This window comes from Haplochromis burtoni, unplaced genomic scaffold, assembly GCF_018398535.1.
Source record: "Haplochromis burtoni strain Fernald_Lab_line unplaced genomic scaffold, NCSU_Asbu1 Contig_22, whole genome shotgun sequence".
Lineage (NCBI taxonomy): Eukaryota > Metazoa > Chordata > Actinopteri > Cichliformes > Cichlidae > Haplochromis > Haplochromis burtoni.
This window is the reverse complement of record NW_024582383.1, coordinates 2,065,498-2,088,542: the sequence shown is the minus strand read 5'-3', so window position 1 is coordinate 2,088,542 and position 23,045 is coordinate 2,065,498. Positions and strand designations below refer to the sequence as shown.

General features: G+C 41.5%; 1 protein-coding gene across 5 annotated transcripts in view; it reads right to left on the bottom strand.

The window, feature by feature from the left end:
- Positions 1–156: 156 nt before the first annotated feature.
- Positions 157–23,045, bottom strand: part of LOC102310496 (centrosomal protein of 128 kDa) — a 45,048-nt gene continuing 22,159 nt past the window's right edge. For 4 of the 5 annotated variants that reach the window (XM_042218684.1, XM_042218686.1, XM_042218685.1 and 1 more), the window contains 9 exons: positions 22,340–22,504; positions 16,346–16,405; positions 14,200–14,392; positions 10,533–10,582; positions 9,066–9,089; positions 6,802–6,879; positions 5,119–5,232; positions 2,990–3,098; positions 157–2,309 (listed from right to left, as the gene is read on the bottom strand). In XM_042218684.1, the coding sequence (XP_042074618.1) occupies positions 2,236–2,309; positions 2,990–3,098; positions 5,119–5,232; positions 6,802–6,879; positions 9,066–9,089; positions 10,533–10,582; positions 14,200–14,392; positions 16,346–16,405; positions 22,340–22,504 (867 nt within the window). In that variant the 3' untranslated portion in view covers positions 157–2,235. Of the gene's footprint in view, positions 2,310–2,989; positions 3,099–5,118; positions 5,233–6,801; positions 6,880–9,065; positions 9,090–10,325; positions 10,434–10,532; positions 10,583–14,199; positions 14,393–16,345; positions 16,406–22,339; positions 22,505–23,045 lie in introns of those variants that run through there. The other variant, XM_042218687.1, reaches the window with a different exon arrangement.

The window sequence follows — 23,045 nt, the reverse complement described above, 5'->3', positions numbered from 1 at the left end:
GTGTTTTGTGTGTTTTTGCCGCGTTTTTATTATTGCTGGTGTTTTATTAAGTTGCAGTCCGTTTGGCCTCTCAGGGCCACCGTATAATAAGCTCAGGAGTTTCAGTGTTTTGGGAAAGTGGAGTTACCAAACAAAAATAAATGAATGAATAAATAAAATTTAGCATTTGATACCAGTGAACAAGAAATCAACTTGATGCCATTTTTCCAGCCACAAACTGTATATAAAAGATGGAAACAGCTTCCAGGACTGAAAGTTAAGCCTGTATTCTTGACTCCTGCAAAAAGGAGTGAATGGGGAAACAGTCCTGCAGGTCTCATGTCTGCACTTCACTGATGAGTTCATTGTTCTCAGCTTGACACTTCACAAACCAACGCTGGCGTTGCAGTGGCTACACCACTCTGTTATACTGTGGTTGTAGCTAAAGGTTGCTTTTATTTCATTTTGACTTTTTGTTTTTAATTCGGTTTAATTTCAGTTAGTACAAGTATTACAATATAAACACAGTAAACTATAATAACCTTGTTTAGAACTCCTTTTTTCTTCTCAACCTGTGTCTTACTTTAAAGTTTCAGTATTTTGTCACAGGTCAGAGGCCGGGCACAGCCTGTTGCAGGGCTAACACAGAGAGGTGAACAACCATTTGTACTCTCATTCACACCAAGGGCCAGTTTGGAATCACCAGCTAACCTGACCCCACTAACTGCACAGCTTTGGACTGGAAGAAGCCAGAGTTCCCAGACAGAGCTCAGACAGCCACACAGGGAACAAGCAAACTCCACAGAGAAAAGCCGTGGCGAGCTGGTAGATTCAAACCCATGACCTTCTTCCTGTGAGGCGTAACCACCACATCACCATGCTGCCTTATCCTAAATATACAGGCAGGGTAAAGGCTGTTTGTAAGCGGGTACATCAATAGACTACAGTGCTTTGCTTCTTAAGTTTGACGTCTTCTGTTAAGTCCTTCTTATCCACCGTCTTATTCATACTACACTGTATGATTAATGTTAAATGTTTACTCTGATCATTTCAAACTTTTTTTGCATTTCTCATAAAGTTACAGCCGTCACTGCAACAGAAAACAAACACACGTTAATAGCATGTTTTATTAAGGCTGAGAGGAATAAATGACATAATACAGGCAGATAATGGCAGAAGTGTGACAGGCCGATAAAACATGTCTTTTGTATTTGCAATGTTTTATCAAATCAGTAGTGATGAAAAAAAAGTAACAGTATTTAATGTATTCACTTATATACGGAGGAATCTTTGACCTTTGCATCAGTTTGAGCTTCCCTGCTCTGCCAGAACCCAGTGACATCTGGTTTTATGCTGCACACAACCAACCCGTGCAAACACAGAATGTCCAAACAAAGATTATGTAAACATTTTTTAATATTCACGCACCGGGGACTGTATTTCTGCCTTAACAGCCGAGCAGTAAATGAAAAGGACGTTCCTCTCGTGTGTGGCTTTAGGTTGTCCCTCTGAAGGATTTCAGCTGAAAGCAAAAGATACCGCTGGGAGTAGCTGGAGTCTCTCAGCTGCTGCAAAGCAAACACTTCAGTCTGAAATGAAGGGGACATCAAGTGTGCATAGAAAACTAGACATTTAGCTCCATGCAGATTTATTCACAGTGCATACACTTCCTTCATATTTCATGACAAAATAACCATCTAACTGTGCTCGTTTCCTTCCGTCTTACAAATATAAATACTGCAGTATACAAAACATAGAAAGAGTTTCTCATTCATCAAGAGCTGGATGGAAACGCACACACAAAAACATTTGTCACATTGCGCTAGTTTTAAAAAACTGCATATTGTGCAGAAGGCACTGCGAGTTCATTTATAGAGTTTGTCTTTTAGCAGAAACACATGATGATAACAGCAGAACGTAGACATTTAACCACATCTAGAACAAGACAAGAACGTGGAACAGTGAAACCGTTTTGCTTTGAAATACATTCATGATTATAAATAACATTTAAACTCTTTACAGCGTGCAGATATTTAGCTCATGTTTTAAAGTGTTTCTTAAAGTTTTGCTTTAATAAAACGTCACAGTCTCGGTCCCGAGCACATTCGCCGACTGCCTGGCTGAGGTAGTCGTGGAGGATTAGCGTCGAGTGCAAGGCCTCTCACTACGTTTCGCTCCGGATGAGCACCAGCAGGTAGAGTCGGTGTGTGTGTGTGTGTGTGTGTAGAGATGGATAAAGGTTTGCTAAAGGTTGAACTAATCTGCGAGAGGTTTGGCCCCGTCGACTCTGGAGTCGTCCAGGTCTGAAGTGGTCAAGCGTTTGAGAGGCGCTGTGGCAGAGGAGAGAAGAAAGGATACACAGTTACAGTCCTGCTTCATTTACTAACCAATCACAGCGCGACATTTGTGAACAAGACATTTCTCACTAACAAGGCGCATAAAATATGATTTGCACTACCTGCTACAGCCGAGGAAGTCGCAACTATGTGTGGTAATTACTCTGTGTATTAACACCAGTGTTAAACAGCCACGAACATGTTTTGGCCTCCATAAATCTCGGAGGTAAAATGGACACAAAGCCACAGAAAGTACGCTCCTCTCGCGCTGAGCCAAATATTTGTAAGCGGCTTAGGAAAGTGCTACAAGTGATTTTGGCTGGGAGCCACTGGCAGTGATACAGGCAGACTCACTGATGGAAAGTTTCAGCGCCGGCTGCCATGTTTACATACTAAATGAAAGCGAGACTGTGCCCTGAATGTAACATGGTGAAATTTGGGTTATTGGTGAGCGTTATACTGAAATGAATGCAGATCAGAAACACCGAAACATCCTTTTCACTACAGTCTGGATGCAGTTATTTAGAAAAATAAGAATACTTTGACAATAATTTTACTCCAAAATACCGCCATACTGTATATTTTCAAATGATCAGCAATACAGAGACGCAGGAAATACACGACTCCCATCAAAGCATAGAACAGAAAGGCTGTCAGAGCTGCTCCGTACTCACACAGTGTGTCAGATCTCAGCGAGCTGCTAAGGAACGTGCTGGAGCCTTTGATAGTGGAAGAAAGAGCAGCCAGTTTGAGGCTCCTGGAAGTGGCATCCAACTTCTCGTGCTGGAAGAGGAGGACATGGTAACGAGAATGTAGGCTACACACCAGATTTACAAAAAACAACCAAACACACACAACAGCTCTTTGGGTGGAAGGAGAAAGAAACCTTCAAGAGATTTATAGTCGTAGTGAGCCTGAGGATGGCATCGGTGCATACACTCTGCTGTCAGGTTATGATACAGCTGGATAAAGATAATCTAATGCAGCCGTCCTGCTATAAATCCAGCCTCCGTGAAGGAGATAAACTCCAGTTTTTATTGAAACTGTCTTAGAAAGATGTCGAATCAGCTGTATGGTTGTTTTGGAGGCTACGGTCTGTGCTGCCGATGCATTTCTATTACTTTATTCAGCCCTTTACATCGCTGAGCCTCAGACGGCAGTTTGCTGATCTGCAGTGTTCGTGATGTGAAGATGCAAAAAGCCGGTGAACTGAACGAACGGACAATCCATCAAGAAGCTGGTGAGACATTATGAGTGTGCTTAATTTAACAATAATGTAAAATTTCCTTTACGCCATGCAATGATCAACATGGACAGTGAAGTGTGCTGTGCAGGATTCTCAGATTATGCACGCCAGGCCATTTTATTATAGCTAAAATAAACCATCTGAATGAGTCTGGGCTCACGGAAGGGAACAAGGCAGACAAATGCACCACGCTAAAGGAAAGGGGCTGCTGTCTGGGTCCCCAAAATACCTGTATGCATATCAAAAATGCTCGACAAAATGATTTACATAAGCAATCTCAGTCTTTCCAGTAAGTATACGCCAAAAAGTCATAACATTAAAACCTGGCCACCTACTTGATCACTCCTGCAGACAACAGAGACCACCCCACCTGCACCGCCTCAAGGCAATGACGCACAGAGGGCTTCCCTCCATCATTTTGCAAAAAGAAAAACTGCTCAGAAACAGCTCGAGTAATACAAATCAGAGTCTTGGGCATACCAGCATCTACTGGAACAAACCTGATCCACAAAACATCCCAGCCCGAAAGATCCGCTGCCAACGTCCCAGTGCCAGACACCACAAATGTCAGAGGCTGTTTAGGAGGCAGGAGGAAAGCAGGTGTTTTTAATGTTGTGGCTGAATGCTGTGTACCTGTGCTGCCACACTTGCAAGTTTACAGGTCTCCAAAAACGCTGGTGTGCAGTTTGAAAAAATCCCTTAATATTCTGTGGTTCTTTTGCAAGGTCCACAAAAGTGCAGCGGCTGCTTAAAGTATGACACGGAGCGCTTGTTGTCTTTTATCCTCAGGATATGGATCACTAACTTTCCAGATGTCCTACGAGGCCAGAGCAGCGGCGGACCAAAGAGATAATCTGAGCAGAAAAGTCCGAGAGCCTCAGCTAAACGTGACGTGGAAGCTGTTTGTAAGCACTGCTGCCTCTGTTTAAGATGGAAGTCTTATAAAGACATTCATCCATCCTTTTTCCTTAAACAAACCCCGAGTGGGCAGCAGCTATTAAGCTAATGCAATCGCCACTTATCACTCAACGCAGGAGTCATTTGGCAAACCAATGGGGTAATCTGGCAGATTAAAGCCATTTAAAAAGTGACTGTATGGCTGTTTAGGGGAGGCTGTAAACTGCTGATGGCAATCAGCTGTCAACGACGATGTCTTGATGACTCCCTCGGCTGCTTTATAACAGAGAGGATGACAGTGGCAATTAACAGTGAGTGGCAAATTCAAGTTGGGGTTTTGTGTTGTCTTTTGGGGGGGGGGGTACATTAGTGGCACCCCCAGAGCCTGACCCGCTCTGTCCATCCATGCTATGTTACCACTGTGCGAATTTATTCATTTATTCAAACGAGCTGCAAATGAGGTGCAGTGCACACACCGGCATCTGTGTGGGTGAGCCAGACTCATAACCGACTCTCAAAGTCAGGCTATCCTTATCCAAACAGCTGCTGTTTGAACAAAGCGCCGCAATTAGTGACTGAAATAGAAAAAGTGTAGGTTGTTGTTCTAAAGTATCGTCTCTTGCTAGGCATCAAGGTACTGCAACCGTGTGTCTAACATACTCTGTACTCTTGGATCCTGCGTTTGGACTCATCCAGCTGGTGCTGCAGGTCCCAGACGATCTCTTTGTATTTGGCGTGGCGCTCCTCTACCATCTCCCTCTGCTGCTGTGAGTCCTGAACACACAAGACAGAAGCTGTGTCATCAGATTGTGCGACTATTTCTAAACAGGCAGAAAAGAAAAGAATCTAAACAATCTTAAACAGTTTTTCTTTTTGGGTTAATTAGTCAGAGAACAACTGAATAAATAGTAGTGGTGTCAAAGTGCACAAGCTAATCTTTTGAATTCACGAGTGCTTCCTATAACAGTAAATTGGAGCCTGGCAGTCCATTACACTCACACACAAGTGTTGCAGGACTCCGCAAACTACACAATACCTGGATGTGACAGCACTACACATAGGTGGGCGTGATTGTGAAACAAGACAAATATTTCGTTATTTGAGGTTCAGTTAGAGCTCTGGACTTATCAAATAGATTTACACTGACTACTGATCAGCAATGAGAATAACAGAAAGAATTTAACATGTAGATTACCTCCCTATCAATAATAAAAGCCCAAATAAGCAAAATCAATAAACTAACCATTAATTATTTAGCTAAAATCTAGTATAACGCACATTGGCATTGGTGTGCATGGAGTCAACATGACATAACAGGCTGTGTCTCTGCCAGGTTAGACTGAGTCACTCACACAGATGCAGTTAAGCTGTTGTTATGCTGCTGAGTGAAGCAACCTGCTGAGGCTCAATTCTTCATTTACTTACTGAAGTCTTTTTCTGCTCTCTGCTCTCAGCACAGTCTGACCTGAAACCAACGGCTCCGTTGGGCTGACTCACAGTTTGGTGCTCGTTTTAGCTTCACATGGATGTGATCCTGCTCTTTGTACTGGTTTTAATTTATTTTTACACTATTAAAGTGTTTCTTAAAAATTTAGTTAGCTTCATTTCTTTGAGACATTGTTCTGGACATCACATCACCACTGCCCCAATTGGTTCCTTTGGCAGTCCTGGTCTTTGCTTGTTTTGTGCATTAGCAAACAGATTAGCAACAGCTAAGCTTATCTTCGACAGCTGAGCAAAGGAATAAAATACTTTGAGGCCTCTGACAATAAACTTAGCAGTGATGATTCTGCTGAGTCATGCTGCTTCATGATGCGGAGCTTTAACCATGGAAGATGCAATTAGTCACATCTGCCCGGTGCTGAGCCTCCTCCAGCTGTTTCAATGCTTCACTGTATGTGTCAGGAACTTGAGACTGACAAAGGACTAAGAGGACCTTCGCTGATAAACATCTGTCATTATATTGAAAATGATGATCAGGCCATTTAGGTTAGTGCTAGAGTTTGACAGTACGGAGATGCAGACAGAACTTTTTCATGTGATTTTGTGGCATTTTGACCGTCTTGCTGCAGCAGCTTAATGAGGGAATCCTCCTTATGTTACGATGATTGAAAGTTTAACTGGCTCTTGTGTTTTGTCCATTCCGTTTGCCTGCTAATCAGTTGTGCGGTGGTAAAGTTAGTAAAGCATTAATTCCATGGTTTTGCAATTAATAATCCATAATTATAGGATTTAATCCTCTTATATGTGACTCAGAGCTAATTGTGCAGTTACTCGGTTAATTTTTGCGCGTTCATTAACAGTCAAATAAAAGAAGTAATCTAGATTATATGTGATCCCCACCTCCAAATCTCTGAAGTTCTCCATAAGAAGCTGTTTTTCTGGAATAGACTCCAAGTGATCCAGGGCTACTCTTGTATTCTTAAAAAAAAGAAGAAAACACACACACACACACACACACACACACACACACACACACACACACACACACACACACACACGAATATTTAACAAATGTAAATGGAAGATACTGAAAGCTGTCAGAACTGAAAACAGCATCTGTGTTTTTAACATCATAACTACAAGTTATCCAAGTGATCCCGACGCAGATGTCAGTAAATCCAATAACACAACGAGGAACCCCAAAAATCATAAACACGTAGACACACATGCTACAAGACCAAAACAACACGTGGAGATTTAATGATTAATAATATTGGGGCCACTTCCCAATTCCATTAATTGCCTCTCCTTTTTCCCTCGCCACGTTTTCCTCGTTCGTCAGCACTTCCCACTTACAGCCAACAAAAAAGATCAAAGAACAACAGCGAGGACGGAAAAGTCGATGAAATAAGAGTGAAATGAGACGTCGCTCCGAGTCGAGGTTCATCTTAAACGATAATCACCGATGAAGGTTGCACAGCTGGATGTTCGTGGGTTTAACTGCTCTGCAGAGTCGACTGACGCCTTTGTATTTGCACACATAATGGATGTACTGGCTAAACAACAAGGGTCCGTGGCTGATACTGTTAGCAGCACATTTATGTATTATTTATACCCTCCCACATGACAGTACTGAATGTGGAGTAGCAGACACTGCATACAAAATTAACCTGAATTCCAAAGTTGTTTTGTAAATGCATTTATGATCCAGATACCAGATCCATAATGGACTTCAAAATAAAAGTTTCAACACATTTCAAGGTGAAAGCACGAGAAAAATATGATGTTTTTCTGTGCTTGACCACATACGCCCCAAAAAGAGCCGACACGTGGCAGACAGCATCAAAAAAAGCCAATAATCTATCCACATCCTGAACAGTGTGTGACGCCTAAATCTCTGCACAACGTGTGGAGCTGAGCTGTGCCATATTGTGCCACATTCTACATGAAACGATGCTTTCTAACAATTTATTGGCAACAAAAACAAAAGCACAGTGGCATTAAAAATATATGAGAGTTCAGATTATGAAGGTGAAGGTATGAAATCAAATGTCCCTCCATGGCACACAGCGTTTCCTCTGCCTTTGGTGCGTATGTAACCAGCTACAAACTTAAGACACCATCAGTTGACAGTTAGACGTCCTTCCTGGGCACCGTACTCAAACATGGTGGAGGAACATGATGGCATCCACAAACTGCAACCCCTCTGTGTTTTTAATAGATTCATTATAAGTTTCTGAGATGAAATCAGTTTGTTAGAAGATTAATTACACACAATTTTATGGATATGTATGAGTACAGTAACCTTCTTTTTCCTGTAAAAGAACCTCAAAAAGTTACTGACTGTACCTTTAAACAGACATGATGTCATACTGCTTGGTCAATTCAAAAGCTAATTGAGGACTTGTTACAACACACTCAGCACCATCTTTAATTAAGTACTACTCTAGCTGCACGCCCTTCTATTCATCTCTTCACTGTACCTTCAATAGCCTTTTGTTCACATTCAGATGGAGCATTTAAGCATCAAAAGAGCTGGCTGTTACAAGGCGTCACACTGATTGCTACGCTGAATGGCACGCTGACATACAAGTAAGATTTACTTGATGGTCCCCATTTCCCAGGCTGGTGACAGATGGGTCGATGTGTCCTGCCACTTTGTGATTGCAGTAAGCAAAAATGATGTTGGCGGTCCGGCTATTTCTTCCTTCTTTCTTGTAACAGCTAATTGAAGCCTGAAGTAGACAAGCATGCTGCATAATAGTGATGGATGGACAGCGTGGCTTGGGTGGCTTCGTTTATTTATTTTTTTAAAGAGAGTAATAAGTGATTGGGTCAATACACTCTTTCAGCAGTGCTAATTAATTTCTGGCTGACACGTAATAGCTTATTAGAGATGTTAGTGGTAGACGTTAACCGTTCGGATGGTGAGGTCGATGCTGCATTGTCAGTGCAGCCTGGTTCTTAACCTCATCAGAAAGAGTGATGATGATTAACAGAGCTCTGAGCCTTGACTAAAGAAATCATTTTCTGTGTTAGCCTCTATGGGCTGCTGGGCAAACACAGCCTTAGGTGAACCTGCCTACACGGCTGAGCCAAATACAGCTGAAAACCTGGGAAAAAATAATAATAACAGAAAAATGATGTAAAACATCAAATCTTACCATCTCCAGATCCAAAACATGGTCCTAAAGAAAACACAAACACAGTAACATTACTGAACTGTAGCACTGGTCTTTAAATGCATATAATATTTCAGACAGTGAGTCCGGGGAACGGCTCAAAATGGTGGCTGAGCAGAGAAACCACGTGTTTGTGTTAGCGTGTGTAGGAGGAACAAATTGACAAAAGAGAGAAATAGTGTGTTCCAACAAACGGGTAACAAGGGAATGAAATGCAGGGGCTAGGGAGAGTCTGTAGCACACAACAGACTTCTTATCACACACACCGACACACTCGCACAAAGACAAACCGCTCTCGCCGCTCATCCAGCTCCTGACTGATGTTCCCTCTCTAACGATGCATAAGTGATGCTATGCCTCTTATCTGCCACTCAAACGCACACCTGCTCTTCCCTCCAACCGACTGCTTCTCCCCCTGTGCCTGTAATGTGTTGATGGTTTCTAACAGGGGGACTTTTTTTCCGCCTCAGCCCACCCCCAACTTCTTTTTTTTTTTTAAACTCTACGTCCTTCACTCCTTTTTACATCTCTGTCTCCTCATCCTTCATAATTAAAAGCTCGGTGGTGTCTAAAACGGTGCACAAGCTCTGGCAGGTGCCATTATGCAGCCACAGATGAGCCCGCAGACTCCGTGCACAGTCACACAGAGCTAGACGGTCTCTTCTCAGACGGTTCGCTGCCTGTGTGTGTGCGTGTGTTTCTTGCTGTTTAATAGTGAATAAAGGACCAGTCCACTTGAGACTAGGTGGGTTGGTGTCCTGCCAAGTGTAGCTGCTGCAGTATTGAAAGACAGAAACAAGGCCTCGAGTGGCTTTTAAACTCCGAGCCATCTTGTCCGCAGTAATTAGCTACTTGTCCAAGCTCGGCAGCAAGGAGTCTGTCAGGCCTACAGCTGTGAAGTAATGTTTGTAACACACCCTCAGAGAGCTCAGATGACCAAAACCCAGACATACAGCACTGTGCAAAAATCTTGAGTCTCCAATTAATTTCTTTATATTTAGCTTCCAAGGAGCCATACTTTATTTTAAAATTGTTTTTATCTATTTTTAATTAAGACTTCTTTAGCAATAGTTTGTAATGGCTTCATTTTCCAGCATGACAATGATCCCCAGACACACTGCCTATTCAGTAAAAGCATATCATAATAGCAAAACACACTGTGTTCCTGAAGACGACTTAAATAAATGATAAGAGAGTTCAGGCTGTGCTGAAGAATAAAGATGGTCACAACAAAATACTGACCGACTTTCAAGCATGTAGAATCGTACAAACTCGGTTTGTCTTATTGCTGTATTTCCATGTATGTTTGCATATGTTCCAATGGGTCTCTGCACCTATTCCACATTTTCCCTGTAAAGTTAAGAGAAACGATGGGTGGCTCAAGACTTCTGCACAGCACTTTGGCAACTTAAACACAAACTAACCATATTATATATATTTTACACTAACCTGAAGGCTTCTCATTTCCTCCTCTTTCTTGCGACTTCTCTCCAGCAGCTCTGGAATGACATCAGTGTGTAAGAAGAGATGGTGCAGTTGATGAGCGAGTTGTCAGATGTCACAGTAATATCTGTGGTCCATATGAGCTGTGTAAGGCCAGGCCAAATAATACTAGCTTCTATTGTGATGCCTGGTCCACCTGTGCAGGTGCTGGATGTTTTTAATATCTGAAACCAATACAGCTTCTTGATGGAGACAACTATTGCTAATTGCATCATTTTGCAGTTTAAGTGTAACAGGATGCTGTTGTCATTCACGAGCTGCTCACTTACTATATTTTGCCTTTTGACTGTTGTTTCAAACACAAGCCTGCTTGGGTTTTAGTTAACAATGATACAGATTCTGAGACCAAACCATTTAAATGTACGTAGTAATAATAAAAAATATTATAGTGATTTTCTGACATTCAACCTCCAAGAACACAAGAAAAGATGATTTGTTTTATACTGATTACATTCTGGTCATGTGATGAACACTAATCCAAACACAGCTTGGTGCTGTGCAGTGCTGATGGATTATTTTTACCCCGACAGGTAAATGAGCGACAAACTGCTTATGTTTGTTGATTGTAGCACCAAACAGGTTTAATTATGATCACTGGCTGTCGCTGGTTCAATGATTTCTTTTACTGAAACAGTAAAAGAAAGATAATGTACATAATAATGTTACTGTTGCTTCCCCATGGTCAATGTTTGTGATTCAACCATAAACAGAGACAGACTGGGCAAAAGTGACATCCATGGGAAAGTTCACTCGACTCACATTTGCCAAAAACATCTTGATTCTGAAGACTGACAAAATAAAAGCTGTATTTTCTAAAAGGTATGTAGCATAAGTGTAAGTAGCATAAAACATCATAGCAACAGTGAAACATGGTGGTGGTAGTGTGATGCTCTGGGGCTGCTTTGCAGCTTCAGGACCTGGATGATTTGCTGTAATCGATGGAAACATGAATTCTGCTCTCCACCAGAAAATCCAGGTAGTTTTAATGCCCTAAAGATTGATTGGATTATTCAGCAGGACAATAATCCACAAGTGGAGCACACTAGTCTGGACTTCATTCTGATGGAGATGCCGTTCATTCTGGGAAACCCTCCAATGTGGCTGAATTCAAACTATTCTGCTAAGGAGAGTGGACTAAATTCCTCCACAGTGATCTCAAAGACTCATTGCCACTTATCGCGAGTTAACCAGTTATTAGGTTTATGGGGCGATTACATTTTCACACAGATCCAGCTTAGTCTGAATAGCTTCCCCTGACACTAGAACTGCCATTATACCCTAACTCATAAGAAGCACCAGGAGGGCTAATTTTGACTCCATCCTACCACAGCACTAATGGCAAATAAATCATTTCTTGAAGAAGTTCAGTTACTAATTTCCTTCTAATTATTGAAATTTAAGATTGAAATTAAATTTAAGATTCAACAAAACGAGTATTAAAATAACATTTTGAGGGTTTTCATTAGTTTTATAAATGATTTTGATAATTTCATTACAGATTATAAAGTTAAACAGGGCAAAACAATTAACTAATAAGTGATAATAAGTATACGGAATAACTAGCAAATAATTGAAGTATTACAGAGAAAGAACATTATGAAGAGTTAAGTTTATTCTGGATGTAGCTCAGCTACACGTTTGTAGCTGAGCTACAATAAACACTGTGACAACGACTGAACAGCTGATTGCCTCCTTTTTAAATCTGACCTCACAGTTAGCCACAAAAATGTAAGAAACATATTTTTTATTAATTACTGTAAAAGTAGAAGAGTCAAAGTTTATCATCTAGTTCACGTCTGCCTCTGATCACCAAACCTGCGACCTCGTCACCTCGATCAGCTGCTCTGATCTGGATTTATTTATGTTCTTTATATTTAGCAACTGTAGTTACATATTTATGAATCACATCCAGCTAATCTTGGAAGCCTTAAAGTTTAAAAAATGTGTGTAAACCATTGTGATGTTAGGTAATCGGTAATTTCACAGCAGCGTCTTTGGTTGTTCTAAGTATAAGTTCATATTTTTTTTACCCCCCACACACCCCAAATTTCAGTACTTTATCAATAAGCCCATTTTAGGAAAAGCCATGAAATATGAGCTTCTGTGGTTTTAATTTAACAGAATTACAGTTTTTAATGCCATGCGTTCAAAATCATCGTATTTACTCGAGCTCTCTTTACTAATCTAAAAACTGGTTTGATGATCTGAAACATGTAACTGTGACAGACGCTACGTTTTCACAGCTCAGTGTCTCCGCTGACCGACACGTCCAGCCCCGTCTCAGCTGCAGGAGGAGCTGTAATACTAGAACAGCTGTTTCCACACATACACTGCAGACCTGTTTTTAAGGGAAAGGGCCGACAGGGAGCACTGCACAAGTGATGAAAGGTCTTAGGAAAAATACACAAACCGCAACCGCAATCTGACACAAATCCCGTACACCACACAATGTCTCCGCTGAGTGCTGGCAATAATGGCTAATGTGTTGAGATAAAAACAAGCAGCTCTCAGAGCTCACGAGAATACAGCTCCCCCTTTGAGAATATTCATTAATTAGTATTTACCATAATGCATGGTTGAGGATATAGTTGCAAAATGCACCATGTAATTACAGCCGTTACTGAGAAGAAGAGTTCATAGCAGAGGTGATAAAAATCCACACCTTCAATACTCAGATACTGCTGCTGTGACAAAAGATTACTCTAACTACTAAAGAGACCACATCGCTGCTCCTGCCTGCAGTGCAGACTCAAACTGCTGATCCAGAGACGGGAGGAGCTGATTCCAAAGGTGATCGAAATGATCTTGCGTGTATCATTAACTGAATTGTCCAATCACTTTACTCGAAAGAAAAGAAAAATGTAAACAGATAGCTAGCTCTGTTTCCATCTCCTTGACCATACCCAGCTATCCAGCTGTCTCCAGTCCCCCTGTGTCTTTTAGATCTCTGGTAATGGAACACAAATTAGGTTCATTTCCCCGTATTGTTCAGACGAAGCGCTGAAAACAAGCTTCTCTTCCTCTGCCAGTTACAGCTCATTAGGAGAAATTCAGTCAAAAATGGGGCTCACATTGGGAAAAACAAGTCATCTTTCCACGCGAGGCTCAAAGTTCACAAACCATTAAGATTCTTTCTCAAACATCTGCAACTACAAACAGTCAGACCCATCGTAACAAACAAAAAACAATGATTCAGACACACACACAGTCATTTTCACCAGCATCCATTACAGCAAAACACAACAAACAGTGAGTAACAAAAACACTTCTGTCACACGCCTGCACTGAATTACTTTCTTAATGATGGTGTGATTACATGTAAATGTGAGAGGATGAAAACGGGAGATTGGAGTCTGACAGCTGTGTTAATCAAAAGGAACCATTAGAGAGAGAGGAGACTTTCATGGAGAGCTGGCTATGATAAGTACAACTTCTCACCCTCATGAATGCTGAGAGCATGAAGAACTAAAGGACTTCTCATCCTGTGCACTCTAACAGCTGCTAGCTGCCTTTACAGGCAGAATGACTGTGATTTGTGTCGCCTGATGCTGTGCAGGGGCATCCCGAGTGTGAGTGAAATCAACATGAAGGCGTTTCTCCAATTAGATTCTACCTTTCTTTTCAGTGCTGAGAGAGTGCATCAGCTTCTCCTGTTGGTCCAGGCGCTGCAGGAGAGCTCTCTGCTCTGAGTCGCGGCTTTGCCTGAGGGCCTTCAACTGATCCCTGGTCTGCTGATGTTGTCTCCTCAGGCGCTGTTCTCTAGTGTCGCGCTCACGCACCTCCTCACACAGCCAGCGCAGCTTGGTCTGGTTGGTTTAATAAATACAAACATTGTTGTAGTTAGTCTGAAAACTGTGGAGGGGATCAGGCCAGCCAGCCTCAGGCCCCACCATGACACACTACATTTAATACACAGGTTGGAACATGAAAAGGGATTTTCTGGGTTTTCTAACAGAATCCTGCACGCTAATCAATGCAAAGGACACTGAGCAGGAGTTTAATTAAGAGGACAAAACTTCCTGATCCTTATTTTCCCTGTGCAGCCAAATCATTTCAACTTAATTTTTCATTACTTTCAAAGGCGTTTTCCTGTCTAAGCTGGCAGTTTACAGCTCTGCTGATAATTCAGCTCAAATCTCAACATTATTATTTTTTCATTTTGTCTTTTAGCTGAATCCAGACACAGGCTGTAAAGTCACGTCAGAAAAAAACCCGAACCACACAAAATGAGCACAGCGGTGTAAATTTACTGTTTCCTACAACAGGCTTCCACAGCAGAGCCAAATGACTGGTTCAATTGTTATTCCAACTGTGCACTGTAAGCCTGTAAATCATACCTACATTATACTACCATAAAAACTCTTAACAAGGGAGCTAATTACCTCCCTTGTTCTCCAGCGTTTTACTCTTGTAAATGCACATTACTCTGAGAGAATTTCTGACAGGAGATACATTACAGTGATAAACACTACAAATTGTGCAAACACATTTTAACACGGTATCATGCATCACAGCCACAGCCTTAATTACACATTTCTTTTGAAAGTTTACAACAATAAACGGGGATTGATTTGTCTCGGAGAAAGGCAGGTGGCAGCTAAAAGGGCAGAGGACGACAGCGAGCATCTCCTCTGTCGCATGAGCCCCGCGAGAACATCATGGAAACTGATAACTGATATAAAAGCACCGATGATAACAAGATATGGCTGCACGTCTGTGAGAGGTTTAATTTACAGCTATTGTTGGGGAACCTGGTAAATCTCAACTCTTATCTGACTTTCATTGACATTCGAATGACACTGACATTTATTACAAACTCTAAGCACACATTGGTGCACAGCAAAATAGTTCAACATGAAGCGTCATAGTTTTCTGAGAAGTGTATACCACAGTAAATGTTTGCACAAATATCTCTCCACATCTATGGTGGAGGGCTTTCCTGGCATGAAGACATTTTTGGCATCGCTTAAAGCAGTTTTATCCAGACATGAAAGACTTCGTGCAGTTTTGGTAATTGAGGTTTTAACTACTCAACCATTGTTGTTCAGAACTCTTAGCAACTTATTAAGAAAATGCACACGTTTCTGTCAAATGAGGTAAAGCCAGATAACTAGAGGCTGCCTCTGACTGCATGCTGCTCACACTTTCCATCTTGCCCATATTTCATGTTGTTTAGCATGTTGGAGACAAACTGAGGAAACAGTCACTAAAGCACAGGAGTCTCTTTATAAAAAAAACCCTTAAAAAAACTGGACAAAAAAGTCTGGCGAGACGTCATTTAATGAGTCTGAAAAATATGAAATCATTTTCCGAGATGTGTTTGGTATTAAAGATCTTAAACGGTCTGGCAGCTCCTCCACCGCCTCATTTTTTAAACTTTCGCACAGCAGAATCTGTCAAATCTACAAGGTTATCTTCAACTTAAGACTGCGCTGTACGTTTTCATCCCTCTGCTTTCTTTTTCATTAAGAACTGCAGCTCTAACACCAGCTTTAAAAACTCACAGAATATGAACACTGATGTCTATTTTCTCATAGGTGTGCGGACGCTTTGTTTGTTTTGTGATTTACGTTTGTGATCTTCGCCATGTAACCTGGCAAAGAACTGCAGATGCAAATTAGTTTTAAGCCAACTCTGGCAAACCCTTATGTTAATATTGTATATAATCCCTTGTTAAAACAAAAATCTTCACTATGTCTTGACTGTATTATTTGTGTGTGTAAGAATGGTTCTCTCCAGGGACAAAAGCTGAATCAAACCTTAGTCTCAGCCAGCCAGCGGTGCGAGTCCTTCACCAGTTCAGGTCTCTGAGAAATTGCCTGTTAGAAAATTACAAAAACAAGCAAATAAATACAAAAGCAAACTTTCCTGTTGCTGTTACGTGTATATGCTGTAGGACAAGGCGAAGTTAAGTTGGATAGACAGCAAGTGAATCAAAATGCAGATGGACAAACAAGAGGACAGGAACCAGATCGAACAGCCTCCTGTCAAAACTCTTAACTTTAGTGAAGAGGGGCCTCTGCCAACTTAAATTGGCGTGCGCATGTTAAACAGCTTATGACACAACACACACACACACACACACACACACACACACACACACACACACACACACACACAGTTAGTGCGTGTCATAAAAACGAGCTCAGGGAGTATGTTCCAATCTTTCCCAGACAAGCTTGTCAGCATCAGCAATACAAACTGACTGCCTGCCAAGTCCTAATGACTGCTGACACACACACACACACACACACACACACACACACACACACACACTCTTAAGGCAAAAAGATAGACACAGATAAACGCAGTCACATAACTAGACGACACTCAGTTGAGAGCACACCTCTGCCAAGTGCTATGCAGCTGCTGAAATGTGCCAGCTGCACATGTGGAGTTGTCAGCAAAGATTAATAATCCCTCTCATGCTTCTTTATCTCTTTGTTACACATGAGGTGGTGAATTCATGTGCATGCTAATTAGATTTGGCTGTGCTGAGCCACATTTAAGTTTCTGCATTTCTATGTATAGAATATGATCGATATGTCTTTAATAGCCACTGGGGTTGCATTTCAATCACAGCGATATGTTTCACAATGCATAACCCCCCCCTCGCATAAAGGAAGAATAACACACTCATGACAGAGAACCAAAAGATGATGTGGTCATGTGACACAATTCTTAACCTCATGGCCGCTTTAGGTTCACGCCAAATTCAACTTTGCTTTTTCTTATTTGGCTGTTAATGGGGGATTTGTCTCTCCTGTCTCTGCTGATGGTTAATCGGGAGCAAAAACAAGGTTAGTACTTAAGCACAGTGCTGCTTGAAGATAAAAGATAACATCAGTATTCTAGTACGGTTATAAACACTGCAGCATGTTTACAGTGTTCGACATCTTTGGTTAGCCTTTCATCCTTTGCTATTTAGCATTAAATACAACATAAAACAGAGTCTGATGCTGCAGGTTATAAAAGTCATCAAAGTAAAGCTTAAAAAAAGCCAAATAGATGAAGAGCTCACTGAGGCTAACACAGTCCATTAAGGTATTACCAGCTCGACATCAGTATCGGCCAACATTTATCACTTGTGTTTCATCAATATTGCGCTGCTGCTACTTTCTTCACAGATAGTGTTAAGTTGTTGTTGTTGTTGTTTTTAAGGAATTACAATTCCTTTGTTTCCTTGGAAACAAAGGAATTGTAATTCCTTCGTTTCCTTGGAAACAAATAGCAACAAAAAACAAAAACTAATAAAACAAAACAACTGTTATTTTTAATTTCTACATTTCAAAGTCTGTACATTCCACAACTCATCCTAACACAATCATTCACAAACCTGTATTAAAATCCCTGCACCAGCTGCAGCCTTTAGCCTGCACTAAGTAACTTTACATGCATTGTTACCTCTGCTGAGGATGTTTCTGGCAGCATTTGTGTGCACGTCATCTGTTTATAAACACAATCGCTCAAAACGTTTTGAATGAATCCTAATAAAACGTTGTAGCCAAATATACTATAGGATGATATTAGAACAAGTTAAAGTTAATCATGTCGAAATACCTTTTACTCCTACATAATGTTTGAGTCATCATTTCTCAACAGCTGCCATTGCTACCTTTATTACTGCAGACTCACAGACTTCTTAGTAGTAAAAGCATTTTAAAAACAGAAGAAAACAAAATGAATATACACATAATACAATAATATTCCCTTAAAAATAAGCACTGTCTATAGAATGAGCTGCCTCCCAGAGTGCTTGTTGTTTGTTTCCCCGGAAAAAAAATGGCTGTCCTCTCCTTCCTCTGATTGGCTGGCCCATACAAACAGAGGGTCTCACAGCAAGGGGGTGGGGCTTCTGTGCTTATAGCCCAAGCCGGTGCTTGAGATGACCATATTAATTACTAACAGCCCCCCCACACACACACAGACAGTGAAAATAGGGAAATGCATTCTGTCAATAAGTGCCCGTTCATTTAAAACAGGAACTATAGTTTTAGATTATGATCCCAAGCTTTTTTAGGCTCCAATGGCCGTGAAAGCTGCAGTACCACGTTTTGGAAAACTGGGGTTTTCCCTTCATCCAAAACAGAAAAGCCCTCCTGTGCCTTCTGATGGCACAAAAACATTTCTTTAGACGTTTCATGACTGGTAGAGTGATAACACACTCCAATGGATTTTATAAAGGTAAAAACAAAACAAAACCCCACCCCACTCCACTCTCCTTGACAAACCTTTTCAAATAGCTTTTTGAGCGTGTTTATACAGACTTACCCACCCACTCTGCTAACAACGTGAAAGCATACCCCCTCCTGCCACCTACCGAGGAAAAAAAAGAAAGCCAGCAGATATAACAAACATGAATTCACATGGACGAACTCACACACAGCAATGAACAAAGTAGACAAAAGCAGAACCCTTTTTTCAAGTACACCCTTGTGGCAAGGTGTTTACACATGATCAACAGACATGGAAAACACACAGCAGGAGTTTTTGGACCCTTTCTGTCCTGCGCCTTGGCGAGCAACGTCGTCACCGCGCAGGTGTCAGGCAGCGTTTTCAAGCTGCCACTCAAAACCAGATACAAACAAAAACGCATCTCCCAAGTTGTTGCCACGGCAGCTCAAAGTACGGCAACAGAGCACCGCTGTGCAGAGGTCCCCGTCTCAGGGAGCGTACAGCCATACACCAGAGCATGTGACTGTGTGGGAGGATAAAACATGCCTCTGCGCTTCTCGCTCACGCTCTCTTTACTTTTTTCAAAAACATCAAAGGCCACACGGCAGAGTAGCAGACAAAAAGGAGGTGAAACTGTTGAAAAACTGAACAAGTAGGCTGGGAGTTGAAAGTGCTGTGAAAGGCCTGAAGTGAAAGAAACACCACTATTCCTCACAGCAGCACTGCAGCGGATTCCAAGCATCTGCCACCGCTAATTTAAATGTGTGACTACCCGGTTTACATCTCTTTCACAACGCGAATAAATGTGTGGCTGTGCGTCTTTGGTTACAGTGTGTTTGCTGCGCCTCCCACTGTGACGACGGAAAAGCTGGGAAGAATTTCGAGAAGCAAAAAGGCAGAGACGTTAAGACCAACAGCAAATGGAGAGGACACAGAGAGATGTTTTCATAGAGATTACCAGCATTACTCTTCATTAAACAGTTTATGAAAAGACGAGGAGAGAAGATGGAAGGGAGAGAAAAAAATAACGACAGATGTCTCGAGTTGGATTTAAACACAGATCTTTGATGCAGCTCAGCCCAAAACAGAAGAGTGGGAGCATAAAATAAACCACAATTGAAAGACAAGACACACAGAGGTTTATTATAAAAGGAGATGACTCACAAGGTTAGCGTTTAAGGAAAAGAACCAAAATGACTGTGTTGCCATGCTGTGGTAAATTATGAGACTAAAGAGAAGAAGAAAAAATGATGCCTATGTGGAAGTGCCAAAAAGACGCAGTTCTGGTGGCCACAGAGACAATCCCACAGACGTCCAACTAGCAATTAGAGACATGTTTACAGACGGGGCCTTTATGCACACAGGTCACAAGGATACCAGCTCAGGTCTCAGTTACTGGCTTGACTTTGACAGGCGTGCCACGTGTCTGCCATCATCTGTCACCTCAAACAGTTCAAGTCGCTGAACTGGAGCTCTCAGGCATGTTGGTGGTGCCTTTTTTAATTGGTTTTAATGGAATTATCTAACAACTAACATGACGTGTCATCCAAGGAATTCTTTCCTGCAGTCCTGGTGAGTGAAACTGAAATATTATATTTGTCTGTTACTTCAGCGGCCCCCAACAGTTTTTGCGCTACGGACCGACAATATTTTCATGGACCGGCCTTTAAGGTGTCGCGGATAAACACAACAGAATAAAACCAGTACCGGTACCAAAAAAGAGAAGATTTATTCATAACACACGGGAAAAGACCCAGGGAAACCAAGTTAACGATAAAAACGGTTAAAAAATAACGATAAAAACCGATAAAACCGTTGAATACCAAGAATTTCACACCCGAGCCTCAACTCTCGCGGCCCTTAAACCTCTTGGCTACAACCTGTTAACGTTTACAGTTGAAACCTTTTGTGAGGTCTCACTGACCGTAACCGTAACCTGTCCACTAAATTCTTGTTAGTTGATTAATGTGTCCAAAGCACCATGAAGAGGTGAATGAGACATTTTGCATAAAGGTGCTTTCAGTGCTCAAATACAGTAGAAAAGCCATATATGAGTCATTTTGGCATAAAAATATCGCCTGACTCGTCTTACAATTAAAGTTGTATTCAGCAAAGTTTGTTTTTTCTTGGACTTTAAATATCTTTACACCACATTCAAACTTCCTGCTTCTTAGTGCTTTTAAAATCAAGGAAGGAAGGAGGGTATCATAAGGTAGCTGAAACTTAATCCACCCTTTAACCGTTAATGATCCCCCCATTAGCCCGATCGCTATAAGTTGACTTCTTTCGGCATCATGGATTACAGAGGAGGAAAGGTGTTGGCTCGCATGTTTGACTGCAGCACTGCAGGACCAGCTTGAGAAATCTATAAGAGCAGATAAGAGCAGCCAGGGTTCATTAGCCTGGAGCAGCAGAGGAAAACTAGCTTTAAGCGAAGTGGGTGGTGGGGGTGGGGTGGGGGGGTTAAAGAATACACTCAGTAGGCAGTGTGGAGGCTTTACAGTCTAATAAGCAGATTTATAGGTGCATGGTTATGTACAGGTGGGTGATAAATAAAGATACGGGGTATGGAACGTGGATGCTTCAGTCTGTTAAAAGGCAATGACACAGTTCACTTTTAGATTCATTTTCCTCAAGACTTCATTCAAAGATGCTCACATTTACACAATGAGCCACAACACTCACTACTACTATTTTTCTCCCCATTTTCATTTCCTGTCTCACTGTGCAGAACCTCTTCTCAGCTCCTTTACTTTGTCAGACTACAGTCGTAGTTGTTATTAATGAGCCTTGTCAACCTGACCTGTCACAGACGTTACGCTAAATATTTGCTTTAGAAACGTTTCCATCTGAAATAGATGGGACATTGTAGAAAAACATGAAAGACATGCAAACTTGATCTTTTGCACTTTCTGTGACGTTAAAGAAAGTCTGAGCTTGATTTTCATGCTTTTTTTCATGTGTGTCTGTTCATCATGGATTTTCGGACATAGAACAGATGAGTCATAACGAGTATTTCCTTTGGACTTTCTGTCTCTGGTAACACACGCATGCAACATTTATATAAGCACAACAACAACACACACAAGATTATCAGGTAAAACTTGTAACCAACTGTAAAATACTTTCCAAGGTTCTCAAAATAGTTGTTATTCTTGCCACTGGCAAATAAACAGAAGACACAGCCTTATGCAAAATCACAATACAAGAACAGGTCTCTTCAGCACAAGTCAATGTTATTATTCTGACAGTTAACAACAACTGAGCAAACAGTGGGACAAAACAAGACTGCTGCTGTCACTAACACTCCAGCCTGTAGAGACCTACTCTTGCCACACACCGTCCAGCATGAACCGACAAGAGAGGCAAACCTAACAAGAGACTGTTTAAGTTTGCATCTAGTGCAGCAACGACCGGAAGGACTACACACGTTTCTCCAGAGTATGTGGACTGGCAGGACTAAATTGTTACTTAGAAAATGATCCGTGCTTGTCAAATGTGCTGTGAATGTATAAAAGCAAGCTGACAGTATTCAACGCCATTCAAAACACAAACAAAATGTAATAGGCAGGAAATACCTGGAGCTTGTCTTCGCCGTTCCTAGCCAGGCTGCGACAGGCTGCGTCTAGTTCCTCGCCCAAAGATGTAAGGACTGCCTCTTGCTCCGATTCCATTTCCAACACCTTCTGCTCCAACTTAACAAGTTCCGACTCCGAAACACGTCTCCGCTCGGCTGACCTGACCTGTGGAGAACGGCAGACAGCCGAGCGGAGTAGAGGTGCTGCAAATTAGCTGGTGTTTCAATTCATGCCATTGTAGTTTAAAAGACACTGATAAGAACTTTTTTTTCTTCTTTCGTAGCATAAATGACATTTATGTCACCTGTTACAAGATTATTGTCAGATGTTCTGGTTTTCCTCAATAAACAGATTCAGACTAACAAAAAACCATCAGAGACTTGTTCAGTTTCCTCTCAAAAAGCAGATACTACCTTTCTTTAGCTACAGTAGTTTCAGGGTCTCTATCAGGACACAGTCAATCAATACATTCAAGGATGGAAACCAAGTGATCAGTTCTGCCCTGGGAACATGGGTCATTACCCTGTCCCTGAGATAATAAACTGCCCATGTTACATTAATAAGAGCCCTTTTTCTGCATGCAGACGATTTCAAATCAATAAATGGTTCCTGTGAAAAAGACCCATGCAACTTATCAGGGTCCTGTCAAAGAGGTGAATTGGGATTCAATACTTCATCAGCTGTTGTGAAGCCACTAAGGACATAT